Here is a 12655-nt window from a genome sequence, read left to right on the forward strand (position 1 = left end):
AGCCGAACAGTGAAAGTGAATAAGTGTTGTACTTACCACAAACGGTACTGTACGCCTTTCCACGGACGCATTCTTCGAAACAGCTGCGGCAGTCGCCGCATCTGGCTGCTTCCGTAATCCAGAGTCGATGAAAAACTGTGTAAAAACTCACACCACGGCTAGTAGACACCTAACGCTCTGCTTCTCGCAGAATACTGTTGCTAGCGTTGTGGAACTGTCAAGTTATTGTCACGTGATTGTGACCAACGGACGTAACACTGTGTACGCTGAGCGCTCAACAATCAATTTTTCTTTGAACAACGAGCGCGGATGCCAAATGTGTTTGAAATGCATTCAAAATAAAATATGATAAAGCAATGAATTAAGCACTCATGTACCTTGTGAAATTATAAAGACACTAATCGGAAGAGTCTTAAGCTCGATTTTGACAATAGCTACTGAATTTACTGACCAGGCCGAGTAATGACGAAAACGTGTCGAACCAAATAAAACCAGGAAAATAGATAAATATGAGAACTAAGCATTCCTAAGAGAATGAGACCTTATGTACATAAACAATTGTTATCCTTACCTAACCCAATTTTCTTTTAGACTAAGTTATTAGTAAGTAAGCAAATTCTAATACAGATTTTTTTCTATATTTTTCATGTACGAAAACATAAATGGAAGCACGGACAAGTGTCAAGTGAAATAGAGACCGCCACCATACGGCTCAACATGTTGCAGAACCAGTCTTCCAGTTCCTGACCCATGACGTATTTCCAACGCAACATCACACCCCGACAACTACTCCAACTTCCACAGTGAAAGTGATGCCCTACTTTTCCTCCACTGTGAAAGTGTAATCAATTTCCCCTCTCAAGTGCAGTGCTATCATTTATACCCGAAGTTCTACCACTCCCAGTGCAACTCATACCTACCCAAGTGTAGTGAAACATTTTTTTTTGCAGGTCATAAAAGCCACAAATAAGTAAAGTGCTACGTATTTACTGCAAGAAATCTTCGACGAAACAACGACAAAAATATTCCTGTAGTATGTCACTGTAAAACAAGAATGTCAATTTTTTGTAACATATTTTTTCCACGAGTGCACACAGCACCCAGACTTCCTGCGAAGTCAAGTAATTTATTTCTTTGTTTTTTTTTTATATTTATTATGCCATGTATAATGTATCTATGTATGTGTCTCTTTATCTTAATTTCATTATCTTTTCCCGAGAAATGAACATTTGTTATCCTTGTACAATACATTAGAAAGGGCACAGTTCAATTGTCATGTAGTTACCCTATGGACAAATTACTATCAATTTCAGTCGTACGAATATACTTACCTGATACTCTGTATGTTAATCACTTTGTCTGATGCAGTGTGTAATATCTATTGTAAAGAATTTTTGCAAGTAATACTAACTTGTTTCACGAAAGCAATAATATCACGACTACGCGTGAGTCTCGATGATCCTGACGGAGTCATCGCTCCTCACGCGGGAAGCAATGTGATATTATTGGATTTCAGACATTTTGCATATGAGAAAAGGATAGCCCTCGAGCTGCAGTTTGCAGTGATACTAAGCATGACAACACGAGAGTAAAAAAAAAAAAAACGAAATCTGTTTATAACGTTCGCCTATACCAAGACGCGCGGCCAGCGTTTAAAAGGTACTTTTAAATACTATGACTCGCTGGGCGCAGATATTTAAAATCATTGCCGCAGCGCTTGATAGCAAGAAGCTGCGAAACAGAAGAAAGAACAATTTATCATTTGTTAGGAAAATTCTAGAGTCTTTATAGTTAGTTGTACTTCTGGTCGCCGATATGATAACATGTACTTCATTACCTCTGATGTTTGGTTGCCGACTTGTTAAGACGTGTTGTGTAGCACCGCTACAAGTTATATTTCTTTTGGTGTGAAAAACCACGTTATCACCAAGAAAACAAAAACGCTTTTGTAAACTTTGTGACGATAAAAAATACTTAAGCGCACGCCAGAACATTTAATTTTTTACAAAATATCACACATACAGAAGCAGCGATTGTTGGACTGCTCCATGTATGAGAAAAACATAAAAATGTAAGTTTTGTATACATTGTAAATTTGTTAATGTTTATAGTTTAACGCCTTTGTTCTTTACGAATATATTGAAGCTTCACTATACAGAAAATCTATGCTTATTCTTTTCTTTAAATCAACCACAAATAATGTTTATGTTTAAATGAACTTTGTTACAGGTTCGCTCTTTATCGCGGTGTGTCGATTGTATTTGGGAGACCATTAACGTGTTCAATTTACGATCTGACAACTTTTTTTACAAAATTTCACTGTTTTGCATTCATTTCCAATTTTTTTATTATTCAAATAGGTCCCTTAGGTAATTTCATTGAAGAGTCTGATTGCGTGAAAGCAATCCGGGTTAAGAGGTCATTTGAGAAACTATTTTCACGCAATCAATCCGTACGTCTCCTAAACACAATCGAGAACCGACGCATCATCGATCATTCATTAATTTTTCTCTTTTTCCAAGTCGTACCAAGAAACGGCCAAGGAGAACTGCCGTGAGTACGCAATCTAGTGTTAAAAGGTTGCATTCTTTATCTTGTCGGCAAACATTGCCATGAATTATCAACATCAATGTTATATTTGGTTAAATGTGAAAAGCCAAACAAAAAAAACCTTTTAACGCTAGAATATGCTCCTTCCACCTTTCTGCTCTCCCTTCTTTGCTTAGAACTGGGTTTCCATCTGAGCTCTTGATATTCGTGCAAGTGGTTCTCTTATCTCCAAAGGTCTCTTTAATTTTCCTGTAGGCAGTATGTATCTTAACCCTAGTGATATGCGCCTCCACATCCTTACATTTGTCCTCTAGCCATCCCTGCTCAGCCATTTTGCACTTCCTGTCGATCTCATTTTTGAGACGTTGTGTATTCCTTTTTGCCTGCTTCATTTACTGCATTTTTTATATTTTCTGCTTTCACCAATTAAATTTAATATGTCTTCTGTTACCTAAGGATTTCTATTAGCCCCCATCTTTTTACTTACTTGATCCTATGCTACCTTCACTATTTCATCTCTCAAAGCTACCCATTCTTCTTCTGCTGTACTTCTTTCCCCCATTCTTGTCAATCGTTCCCTAATGCTCTCCCTGAAACTCTCTACAACCTCTACTTCTTTCAGTTTATCCAGGTCCCATCTTCCCAAATATCTCATCATACATTTCATCAATCTCTTCATCTTCTGCAGAGCTAGTTGGCATACAAACTTTTACTAATGTAGTATGCGTGGTCTTCGTATCTGTCTTGGCGACAATAATGCGTTCACTATGCTGTTTGTAGTAGCTTACCTGCATTCCTATTTTCCTATTGATTATTAAACCTACAACTGCATTCACCCTATTTGATTTTGTACTTATAAAGCTGTATTCACCGGACCATAATTCTTGTTCCTCCTGGCACCAAACTTCACTAATTCCCACTATATCTAACTTTGGCCTATCAATCTCCCTTTTTACTTTTCTAACCTACCTGCCCGGTTAAGGGATCTGACAGTCCATTCTCCAATCCATAGAACGCCAGTTTTCTTTCTCCTGATAACAATGTCCTCCTGAGTAGTCCCCGCCTGGAGATCCATATGGGGGACTATTTCACTTCCAGAATATTTTACACAAGAGGACGCCATTATCATTTAACCATACTGTAAAGCTGCATGGCCTCACGAAAAATTATGGCTGTAGTTTCCCCTTGCTTTCAGCCATTCGCAGTACCAGCACAGCACGGCCCTTTTGGTTAGTGTTACAAGGCCACATCAGTCAATCATACAGACTGTTGCCCCTGCAACTACTGGAAAGCTTGCTGTCCCTCTTCAGGAACCACATGTTTGTCTGGACTCTCAACAGATACCCACCCCCATTGTGGTTGCACCTATGATAGATCATTATTTGAGAAAAAATTTTCTCAGATAGATAATTTTTTGAGAAAAAATTATGAACAAGAACCACAGTTAAAATGCTTAAGAATGTCACACCACAATTACCTTTAAGACCTTTCTCAAAGTTTAAAATCTACACCAAAAACGTATTCTTAAAACAGTTGTAACGAATATGTGGGTATAACCAACGCCATATGGAAACAGGACCAAACACCACCACCTTGTCAGATCCAAACAGCGACTGTAATATAAATCAGACAAAGTTAAAATAATTATGTGGCTCATAAAATCAGCGATCTTTGGTTTGATACTTTGATGGGATTAGTTAACGGAAATAACATGTGTAGTTGAATATGTGGGAATGATACGAAAACAATTGGGAACACATGTCTGCAATTATTTTGTTGCATAGTATGAAGTGTGTTTGAGTTTGACTTGAGTGAAAGATGGCGGCAAGTAGTATGCTTACCTCTGAGTCAGCTTCCAACAAAAGTAGATTTGTCATGTGTATAACATGAACAAAGTGTATTAAAACGTGAAAAACGGTATTCTATGGAGATGAGCGTTATTATTGTACACATTTTCGATGTGCAAAGTTAACTGAAGGCTCTCTTCCAGACAAAACCAGCGAATAGGAGTGCAAAGTTTGCCTGGAGGATACAGACAATATCATGCTGGAGGAAGATAAACATCAGGTACACAAGACTATAATTCTCTACAAGTTATTGTCGGAGATTTTCTCCGCTCAGGGACTGGGTGTTGTGTTGTGTTCATCATCATTTCATCCCCATCCGGCGTGCAGGTCGCCCAATGTGGCGCCGAATGTAATAAGACCTGCGCCAAGGCGGCCGGACCTGCCCCGCGAGGGGCCTCCCGGCCAATGACGCCAAACGCTCATTTCCATTTCCATTGTATCTGCTATTATAGAGGAGACCTTGGCTTTGGCTAAAGAAAATGAGAAACTGTAAAAGGAGTACACAGTGATTGATTTGGAACTCAGAAAAAACTTTTCCAGGATGAGTAAAAAGAAACAATCAATGTAGGTCAAAAGACTGTTTACAGAAATGCTAGGAGATTTATCCTAACACAAAAAGTTGCAGTCCTATGCTGAAGAAAGATCATGTAAATTTTCCATCCCTGAAAAAGGGATTTCACGTTCTTGAACACTTGGTGTTAAAGAATAAAACATTAAAGTAGACTTACAAGTTAAACTGCCAAACCCATGTAAGCCTAATCAAAGTGAAGTGAGTAAAGAATGCAGTAAAAATTAGCCAAATGTCAATGGATGTAAAGAAATAAAAGCCCAAAGACACCAAGATGTAAATGCAGACCTACGCCTGTGAAAATACATTTCTATGCAGACATCTAAGGATGGAAAGTAACAGCCACACGAGGTAGCCACGCAGTCTAAGGCACCTTGTCACAGTCTGCATGGCTACCCCCGTCAGAGGTTCAAGTCCTTCCTTGGGCATGGGTGTGTGTGTTATCCTCAATGTAAGTTAGTTTAAGTTAGATTAAGTAGTGCATAAGCTCAGGGACCGATGAAATCAGCTGTTTCGTCGCATAAGACCTCATGAAAAAAAATTCCAAATGGAAAATAATTGATATTATTCAAAGCAGTTTGAGGCTTCATATCTTAGTCGAAAGAAAACTTTGTGCAAAATTTAAAGAGATTGTGGCAAGTTCTGCACCTATAGATGCTAGCAAAATGGCAATTTTTTCTTGCCGGAGCAAATGATGTAGCAGAAAAAGAGGGAAAACTGTTTTTATGGTCATTCAGAAAAAAAGTTGCATGACCTACAAAACAACACCATTTCATCACGATCTTCCATTCTGATCGTGCATGAATGTGGAAGTGGCATGAGAAAATTAAGACATGAAGAAACTCTGTAACTACTTTAAAAATTTTATTTTGTAAATATAACTGACTTAGGTAAAAGAATTGATACCTTATGGCCTGCACCTGAATGGGCTTGGAAAATAATGTGTGTCTTAGGAAATCATAAATCTAGCTGACAAGTTAGGCTTAGCACAAACAGATAGGTTAGAGTCTATTGTTTGAAGGAAAATTATTTTTAGGGGTAACAAAGAAGGCTTGGGACTAGATGGTTTATCTGGATTCGCACTGGAGAGAAAACTTAAAAATTAACAAGATTTTGTAAATATCTATACTAGGCCCTTGACGATAGTCAAGAAAATATCAAAGATCAGAGGAAATTTAATGTTAGAAATTTTGTAAATAGTTCTTCACCCTGTGACATGATCCAGTCTGAAGCTAGTCAATGTTCACAAAAATAGCAGATACCATGACTGCCCTTATAATACAACTTATTCATCAACATTGTCATTTAAGATAAGTTGCCTGAGTGTTTAAGGAGTGAGTGCAGAACATATAGTTCTCACTGATTTTGCAAATGCGAATGACCTCGATTCACATGTGTTGGCAAGTACAGCTGTAATAGAAATGAAATTTCATTTCATGTATTAGATGATTTCATGGAGATGTATCAATTAATATAAAGCTAGGTTTAATAAATGGTAATAGTGAATTAGATCTAGGTTTTTTGTGTAGTGAGCTACACTTTTAAGTTACAGGGATATATTTTGAGTAAAATATGGAGTTTCAGTCTTCGATCGCTATTCTTTATTTCCAATTACCGGTTTCGGGCTAGCTGCCCATCTTCAGATCTGTTAGACAATGTTAAAAATGTAATTAATAAGAGAGATACAGTTAGTGAAAAACTATCTTAGTTTACAAAATGAAATTTTGGAACATATAAAATGCCAACATACCATATGTTGTAGTTACAGAGTAACTTGTCCGTACAGAACACACTGTTCACTGTCATAAGTAAAGTAAATTTCAAACTGTTAAAACATTATGTCGCAGTATTTAAGAGTAATCTGATTGGTAACAGTAAAAAGTGCCCTCTACCTATAACTATTGTGCATCTGTTATTATTTCGCCGTATATATTATTGGCGAATATTCTTTTTAATAAAACAATTTTTAAGGTAATAACAAATGAATAATCTTTTTGAGTGGATCATGAAACGAAAAAAATTTTTACATTAATTTAAAATTTCTTTATAAAGAAACATAAAATATAATTAAAATGTAGATATCCTTCCGAAAATGTGCGTTTACTCTTCTTTGGCAATCAAATCCAAAGAGGCAATTGAATGCCAGAAAACTTTACATAACGGTAAATATAGTGAGATGAGGTTAGTGAAAGAAATTAACTTAAAACTGGATTCTAATAACGCAATCGTGATTAAGTCAGATAAGGGCAGTACCTCAGTTGTCATTTACGAAAAGGAATATATAGATAAGACAATGCGGTTTTTTCAGGAAAATGGAATTAAAGAAGTCAAAAAAGATTTAACAAAGAAGTTTCAGACAGATTTAAAGGCAAGGATAGAAGCAATACAATTTTTATTCACTCCAAATGAAAAAGCTAGATTAGTAAAGATGAATCCAAGAACACCAGAAGCAAGAGCGCAAATAAAATTGCACAAGGAGAATAAACCAATGCGTGTTATTTGCAATGGGAAGGAAGCCGTTAATGAGCTCTTGAATAAAGCTTTGTACCGTAAGTTAAAATCTGTGTATAAATACGAGCAAGTTTACAACGTAAAAAATAGTGTATGTTTCGCGAACGAAGTGAAGGACATTGCAATCCCAGAGGATGCAGTCCTAGCCTCATTGGACGTCGTGAACCTCTACACTAATATACCAATACCAGAAACTTTGCAAATTATAAGGAAAAACCTGATAAAAAATAAGTCAATGAGCATGGGTGAAATCGTCGAACTCGTAGATATGCTAGAGTTCACACTGAGTTTTAATAGTTTTATCTTTAACGATAAAGTTTTTATTCAAGATGAAGGTTTAGCTATGGGTAACAGTCTATCAGGCATTTTAGCTGAAATTTTTATGAATGACTTTGAGAACAAAGTTTTTAGCTCTTTTCCAGAAATTAAGGAGAAGTTAATTTATTACAGACGGTATGTTGACGACACTATTTTATTATTCAAAGGGGAAAAAGAAGACGTAGAGGAAATGACTAAAGTTTTAAACGAGCAGCATCCAAAAATTCAATTCACACTAGAAATGGAAAACAACAGGACGATTAACTATTTAGATTTGACTGTCAGAAAGGAGGGAGGCAGGCACGTTTTCGGCGTCTATAGAAAAGACACGTGCTCCGACAACATCATAGTAGCGACGTCGCACCACCCGGCACAGCATAAAAGAGCGTACTTTCATGCAATGTGCAACAGAGCCCTCAGATTGCCACTACAGGAAGATGAGTTGCAGAAAGAACTGGGTATTATTAAGCAAGTAGCAGCAGCTAACGCATACAGGACACAAGATGTTACACGTATGTTTAACAAAATCAAAAACAAATCCGCGGGCATCATTAGCGATTCTAGGAAAATTAAAGTTAAGAAGAAGTTTGTCACCCTGACATACAAAGGGCGTGTGTCGGAAAGAATTGCTAAATGCTTTCCAAAAAACATCGCAGTGGCATTTCAGAACGAAGGGCAAATGGCACATAGATTAAGACATAAACCAGCAACGACGAAACGAATGAAATACAATAATTCCGGAGTATATAAGATTAAATGTGCTGAATGTGACAGTTATTATATAGGACAAACAGGGCGGAACTTTGAAATTCGATACAGGGAACATTGTAGCCATAGCAATCGAACAGCATTTGGAACACATGTAAAAGAGAGTAGACATGAAGTTAGTAATATAAATCAACAAATGGAGGTGCTACATAAAGCTCCAAAAAGTCTCTATCTCAACGTGCTAGAAGAGCTTGAAATATACGCACATCAAAGAAAAACCCCAGGCCTATTAAATGAGCAAAGTGATTTTATGCACAGGAATTATTATGAGATTTTTAAAGACCTGTTTTAGGCTTACTCTTGAACGCAGCAGCACGCCCCAGTAAGAAACAGCTACAGCGGAACGGCCCTCAGCGTACTGGCGGCGAGGTGAATTGGGCGCGGCGCAAGACAACTCGGCGTGGCGTTGTATACGCTCAGGCATAGGGAAATCCACTCAACCACCAATCAAAAACAAAGAAGAGTAAACGCACATTTTCGGAAGGATATCTACATTTTAATTATATTTTATGTTTCTTTATAAAGAAATTTTAAATTAATGTAAAAATTTTTTTTCGTTTCATGATCCACTCAAAAAGATTATTCATTTGTTATTACCTTAAAAATTGTTTTATTAAAAAGAATATTCGCCAATAATATATACGGCGAAATAATAACAGATGCACAATAGTTATAGGTAGAGGGCACTTTTTACTGTTACCAATCAGATTACTCTTAAATACTGCGACATAATGTTTTAACAGATTGAAATTTACTTTACTTATGACAGTGAACAGTGTGTTCTGTACGGACAAGTTACTCTGTAACTACAACATATGGTATGTTGGCATTTTATATGTTCCAAAATTTCATTTTGTAAACTAAGATAGTTTTTCACTAACTGTATCTCTCTTATTAATTACATTTTTAACATTGTCTAACAGATCTGAAGATGGGCAGCTAGCCCGAAACCGGTAATTGGAAATAAAGAATAGCGATCGAAGACTGAAACTCCATATTTTACTTATTGAACGATCGCGGAATTCCCAGTGAGACAACTATGTCTAGTTTTGATATATTTTGAGCTTTTAAAAATTGTTATTCTATCACTTTTCAGATCAGCCAATTGTGACTGAATAAAGTTTTAGAAAAACTTGAGAATTTATTAAACTTTTTTCGTAGTGCTCAGTGGAGAAAGTACAGTGTAATGATTGATGGTGACATAAATGCTGTATTTGGGATAATAAACCATTACACAAAGTAAATGAATTTAAAGTTCTGCTAAGACAATTTTACTTTTCCAAAATGTACAGCTACGAATGAAGCGGCTTGTCTTGATAATATACTTACACATTTTAGAGAATTAATGTGTTCAGATGTAGCTGTTCTTGCTTTCTTAGATCATGAGTGAGTTTGGATAGAAATAAATTGGCCTAGTACGAAATCTAACAAGCTGAACAATCCTTAGGTGGCCATTACAAGACCAATAATGCAGGACTAATGTCTAGTTTTATGGTTTCAGTCGATAATTATAATTGGAAGAATTTATTTTACAATAATAGTCTTAGTTTTGCTAAAAAAAGTCTTTGACAATTTCTTTCAAATAATTTGTTGACCAATTTTCCTCAATACAGATGTAAAGTCAACCACAACACATATAACCTAATAATCATAAGAATGCGTGGTATATTTTTGAAATAGACAATATGAAAAACAGATTTCAAATATATTTAGATTTTTCTAGACTACACAAACAGATATGGATAAGCTAATACACTTAAGAGCTCAAAAGGATTATAAACATGCAGACGAGACTAAGAATCAATATAACTTCTTTAGTTCCCATTCATTCAAAAATAAGTGCAAGATGGTCTGGAGTGTAGTAAATGCAGTGACCAAATACAAACAATAACAGACTTTAGCAGTATTACGATCTGAATTTAATAACGTTTAAATACAGTATGTCAATGAAATCTGGGAACGTATTTTAAGGTCTCATGAAGCTGTGTCGATTTATAAGAAGGGAGAGACAAATTGGCAGCCCCTAGTTATTGCCCTAATGTACCTGGCACTGATTTTATCTTGTTTTGGAATCCGTTATCAATTACCAGGTATGTGATTTTTGAAATATAACAACATCCTTCTGGCTACACAGTTTGACTTCAGGAAGAGCAAATTTGCTGTTCATGCTATTGAATCTTTGATTAAAAAGACACGTAGTTGTTATGGGGGAAAAACGTGGTCAGACTGCTTTTTGCGACCTTCGATTGTATAGAGTATGATTCACTTCTCAACAATTTAGTTTATTACAGAAGTATTAACAATAACGTTGGTAGTATTTTTGAATCATTTCTGACCAACGGTAAAGAAATAGTTTGTACTGAGAAGGAGAGATCAAGAGTAGTTGAAATTAAGTGTGATGTGCCACAAGTTTCTGTTTTGGGAATTTTGTTATTTTTGCACTGATAATATTACTTTTTCCATGTCAGTTCAGACTTTGATATCCTTCAGTCTAAGAGTAAAGACACACTAGTTGAGTCATTGAGAGTACAGCTCAACAGACTGTATTCAGTTTAAGAGACTTGCCAGTAGATGACCATTTAGTGAGTGTTCACTTTGTAGATATTGTTATTGATACTTGTCTCTCTTGGGATTCACACACTAAATAGATTAGAGAAAGGCTGCCAAGAGTAATGTACTTGTTAAGAAACTTTAAAAAACATAAACATTTGGTTCATTTAAGATCAACCTGTTTTACTTTTTTAAACAGTGTTTTAACTTATGGGCTTTTATTTTAGGGCAGTAACACTCATAATCAGGACATTTTGGTACTCAAAAGAAAGTTATTAAGATTACCATTGCTTATTGACCTAAAAATGTTAAGTACCATAAACTTGTACATTTAATCTTTTCTCTCATATACAAACGATAACTTTCAGACCTTCATCTGAGACAGGATTTACCCTCTCATAGAATTGGAAATAATATAGCATATTGACATACCTTACTCTATACTATCTAAATCATCGAACAGCTATGAAGTGACTGGATATTAAAATGTTCAACAAACTACCTTTAGAGTATGTAGACTTTCAACGCTACTTATTTAAGCACTATTCTTTGAGGTTTTGGGATTGTAGCCACACTATTTCTGCCAGCAATCATAAGGCCATTTTCCGGCTAGTGTCTGTCAGTGGTGGGAATAATAGCAAATTTAAAAGTACTGTCGATAAAACAGATGTTGCTAATATACATTATTTATGAAAAGAATTGAAAAATCTTGTTACAAAGCGTGAATACATAAGTATTTTAACACACTGTAGTATGTATGTAAGTAAGGAAGACGTAAAAAATCTCATTACAATGAATGAATATTCAAGGTTTCTTAATACAGTTCAATAATTAGGTGGATAAGAAAGAGTTAAATGACAAAATTAATGAACTTAATAAAACTAATCTGAGTAATTACAAATAAGGAACCTCAAAAAGCTTTTACATATTACTTCTCAAAGACAGATTTAACAGTATACGTATATAAAATAAGAAATCTTCCAAATAATATCTGTAATAAAAATCAATTGCATTTCCTTTTACAGTCAGAATAAAAATAAATTATTTTATAATTTTTATATAAATAGAATACATTAATAAAAATTTAAACATGTTTGGGATTGAATATAATATTTATTAGGCTTATTGTTTTATTAAAGGACATAGTGCATATACTGATATTAAAATAAACGTTAATGAAAATGTTTAAAAAGTGGAACCCTTTTTAAGACTTCAAATTTGAGCTATTTGAATGAGATAGTCGTGATAGTTTTCGTTTGTTAGAAGACAATAAAAATCGTTATGAATGTTACATAAAATTTAACTATGAAAAAAGTTCTTGGATTTTAAATTTCATTTCCAAAGAAACGTATTAAGATGAATTATATCATCAGTCTTAATCTTCATAATTAAAATAATAATCAAATAATCTTAAAAGAACAGCAGAAATTTTCATCAGTTATTAATTATATCATCACTCGACCTGGAAGAGCAGCTGCACAGAATGGAAAGCGTCTTCAAAGGCGGATATAAGATGAACATCAACAAAAGCAAAATGTGGATA

General features: G+C 35.2%; 1 protein-coding gene across 1 annotated transcript in view; it reads left to right on the plus strand.

Annotated features, from left to right (window-relative positions):
- Positions 1-9681, plus strand: part of LOC126106286 (craniofacial development protein 2-like) — a 63379-nt gene extending 53698 nt beyond the window's left edge. Inside the window, exons 2-3 of the mRNA XM_049912507.1 lie at positions 7274-7514; positions 9659-9681. Of these exons, the coding sequence (XP_049768464.1) occupies positions 7274-7514; positions 9659-9681 (264 nt within the window). The remainder of the gene's footprint in view (positions 1-7273; positions 7515-9658) is intronic.
- The last annotated feature ends 2974 nt before the right edge of the window (positions 9682-12655 follow it).

This window comes from Schistocerca cancellata, chromosome 10, assembly GCF_023864275.1.
Source record: "Schistocerca cancellata isolate TAMUIC-IGC-003103 chromosome 10, iqSchCanc2.1, whole genome shotgun sequence".
NCBI classification, from domain to species: Eukaryota; Metazoa; Arthropoda; class Insecta; order Orthoptera; family Acrididae; genus Schistocerca; species Schistocerca cancellata.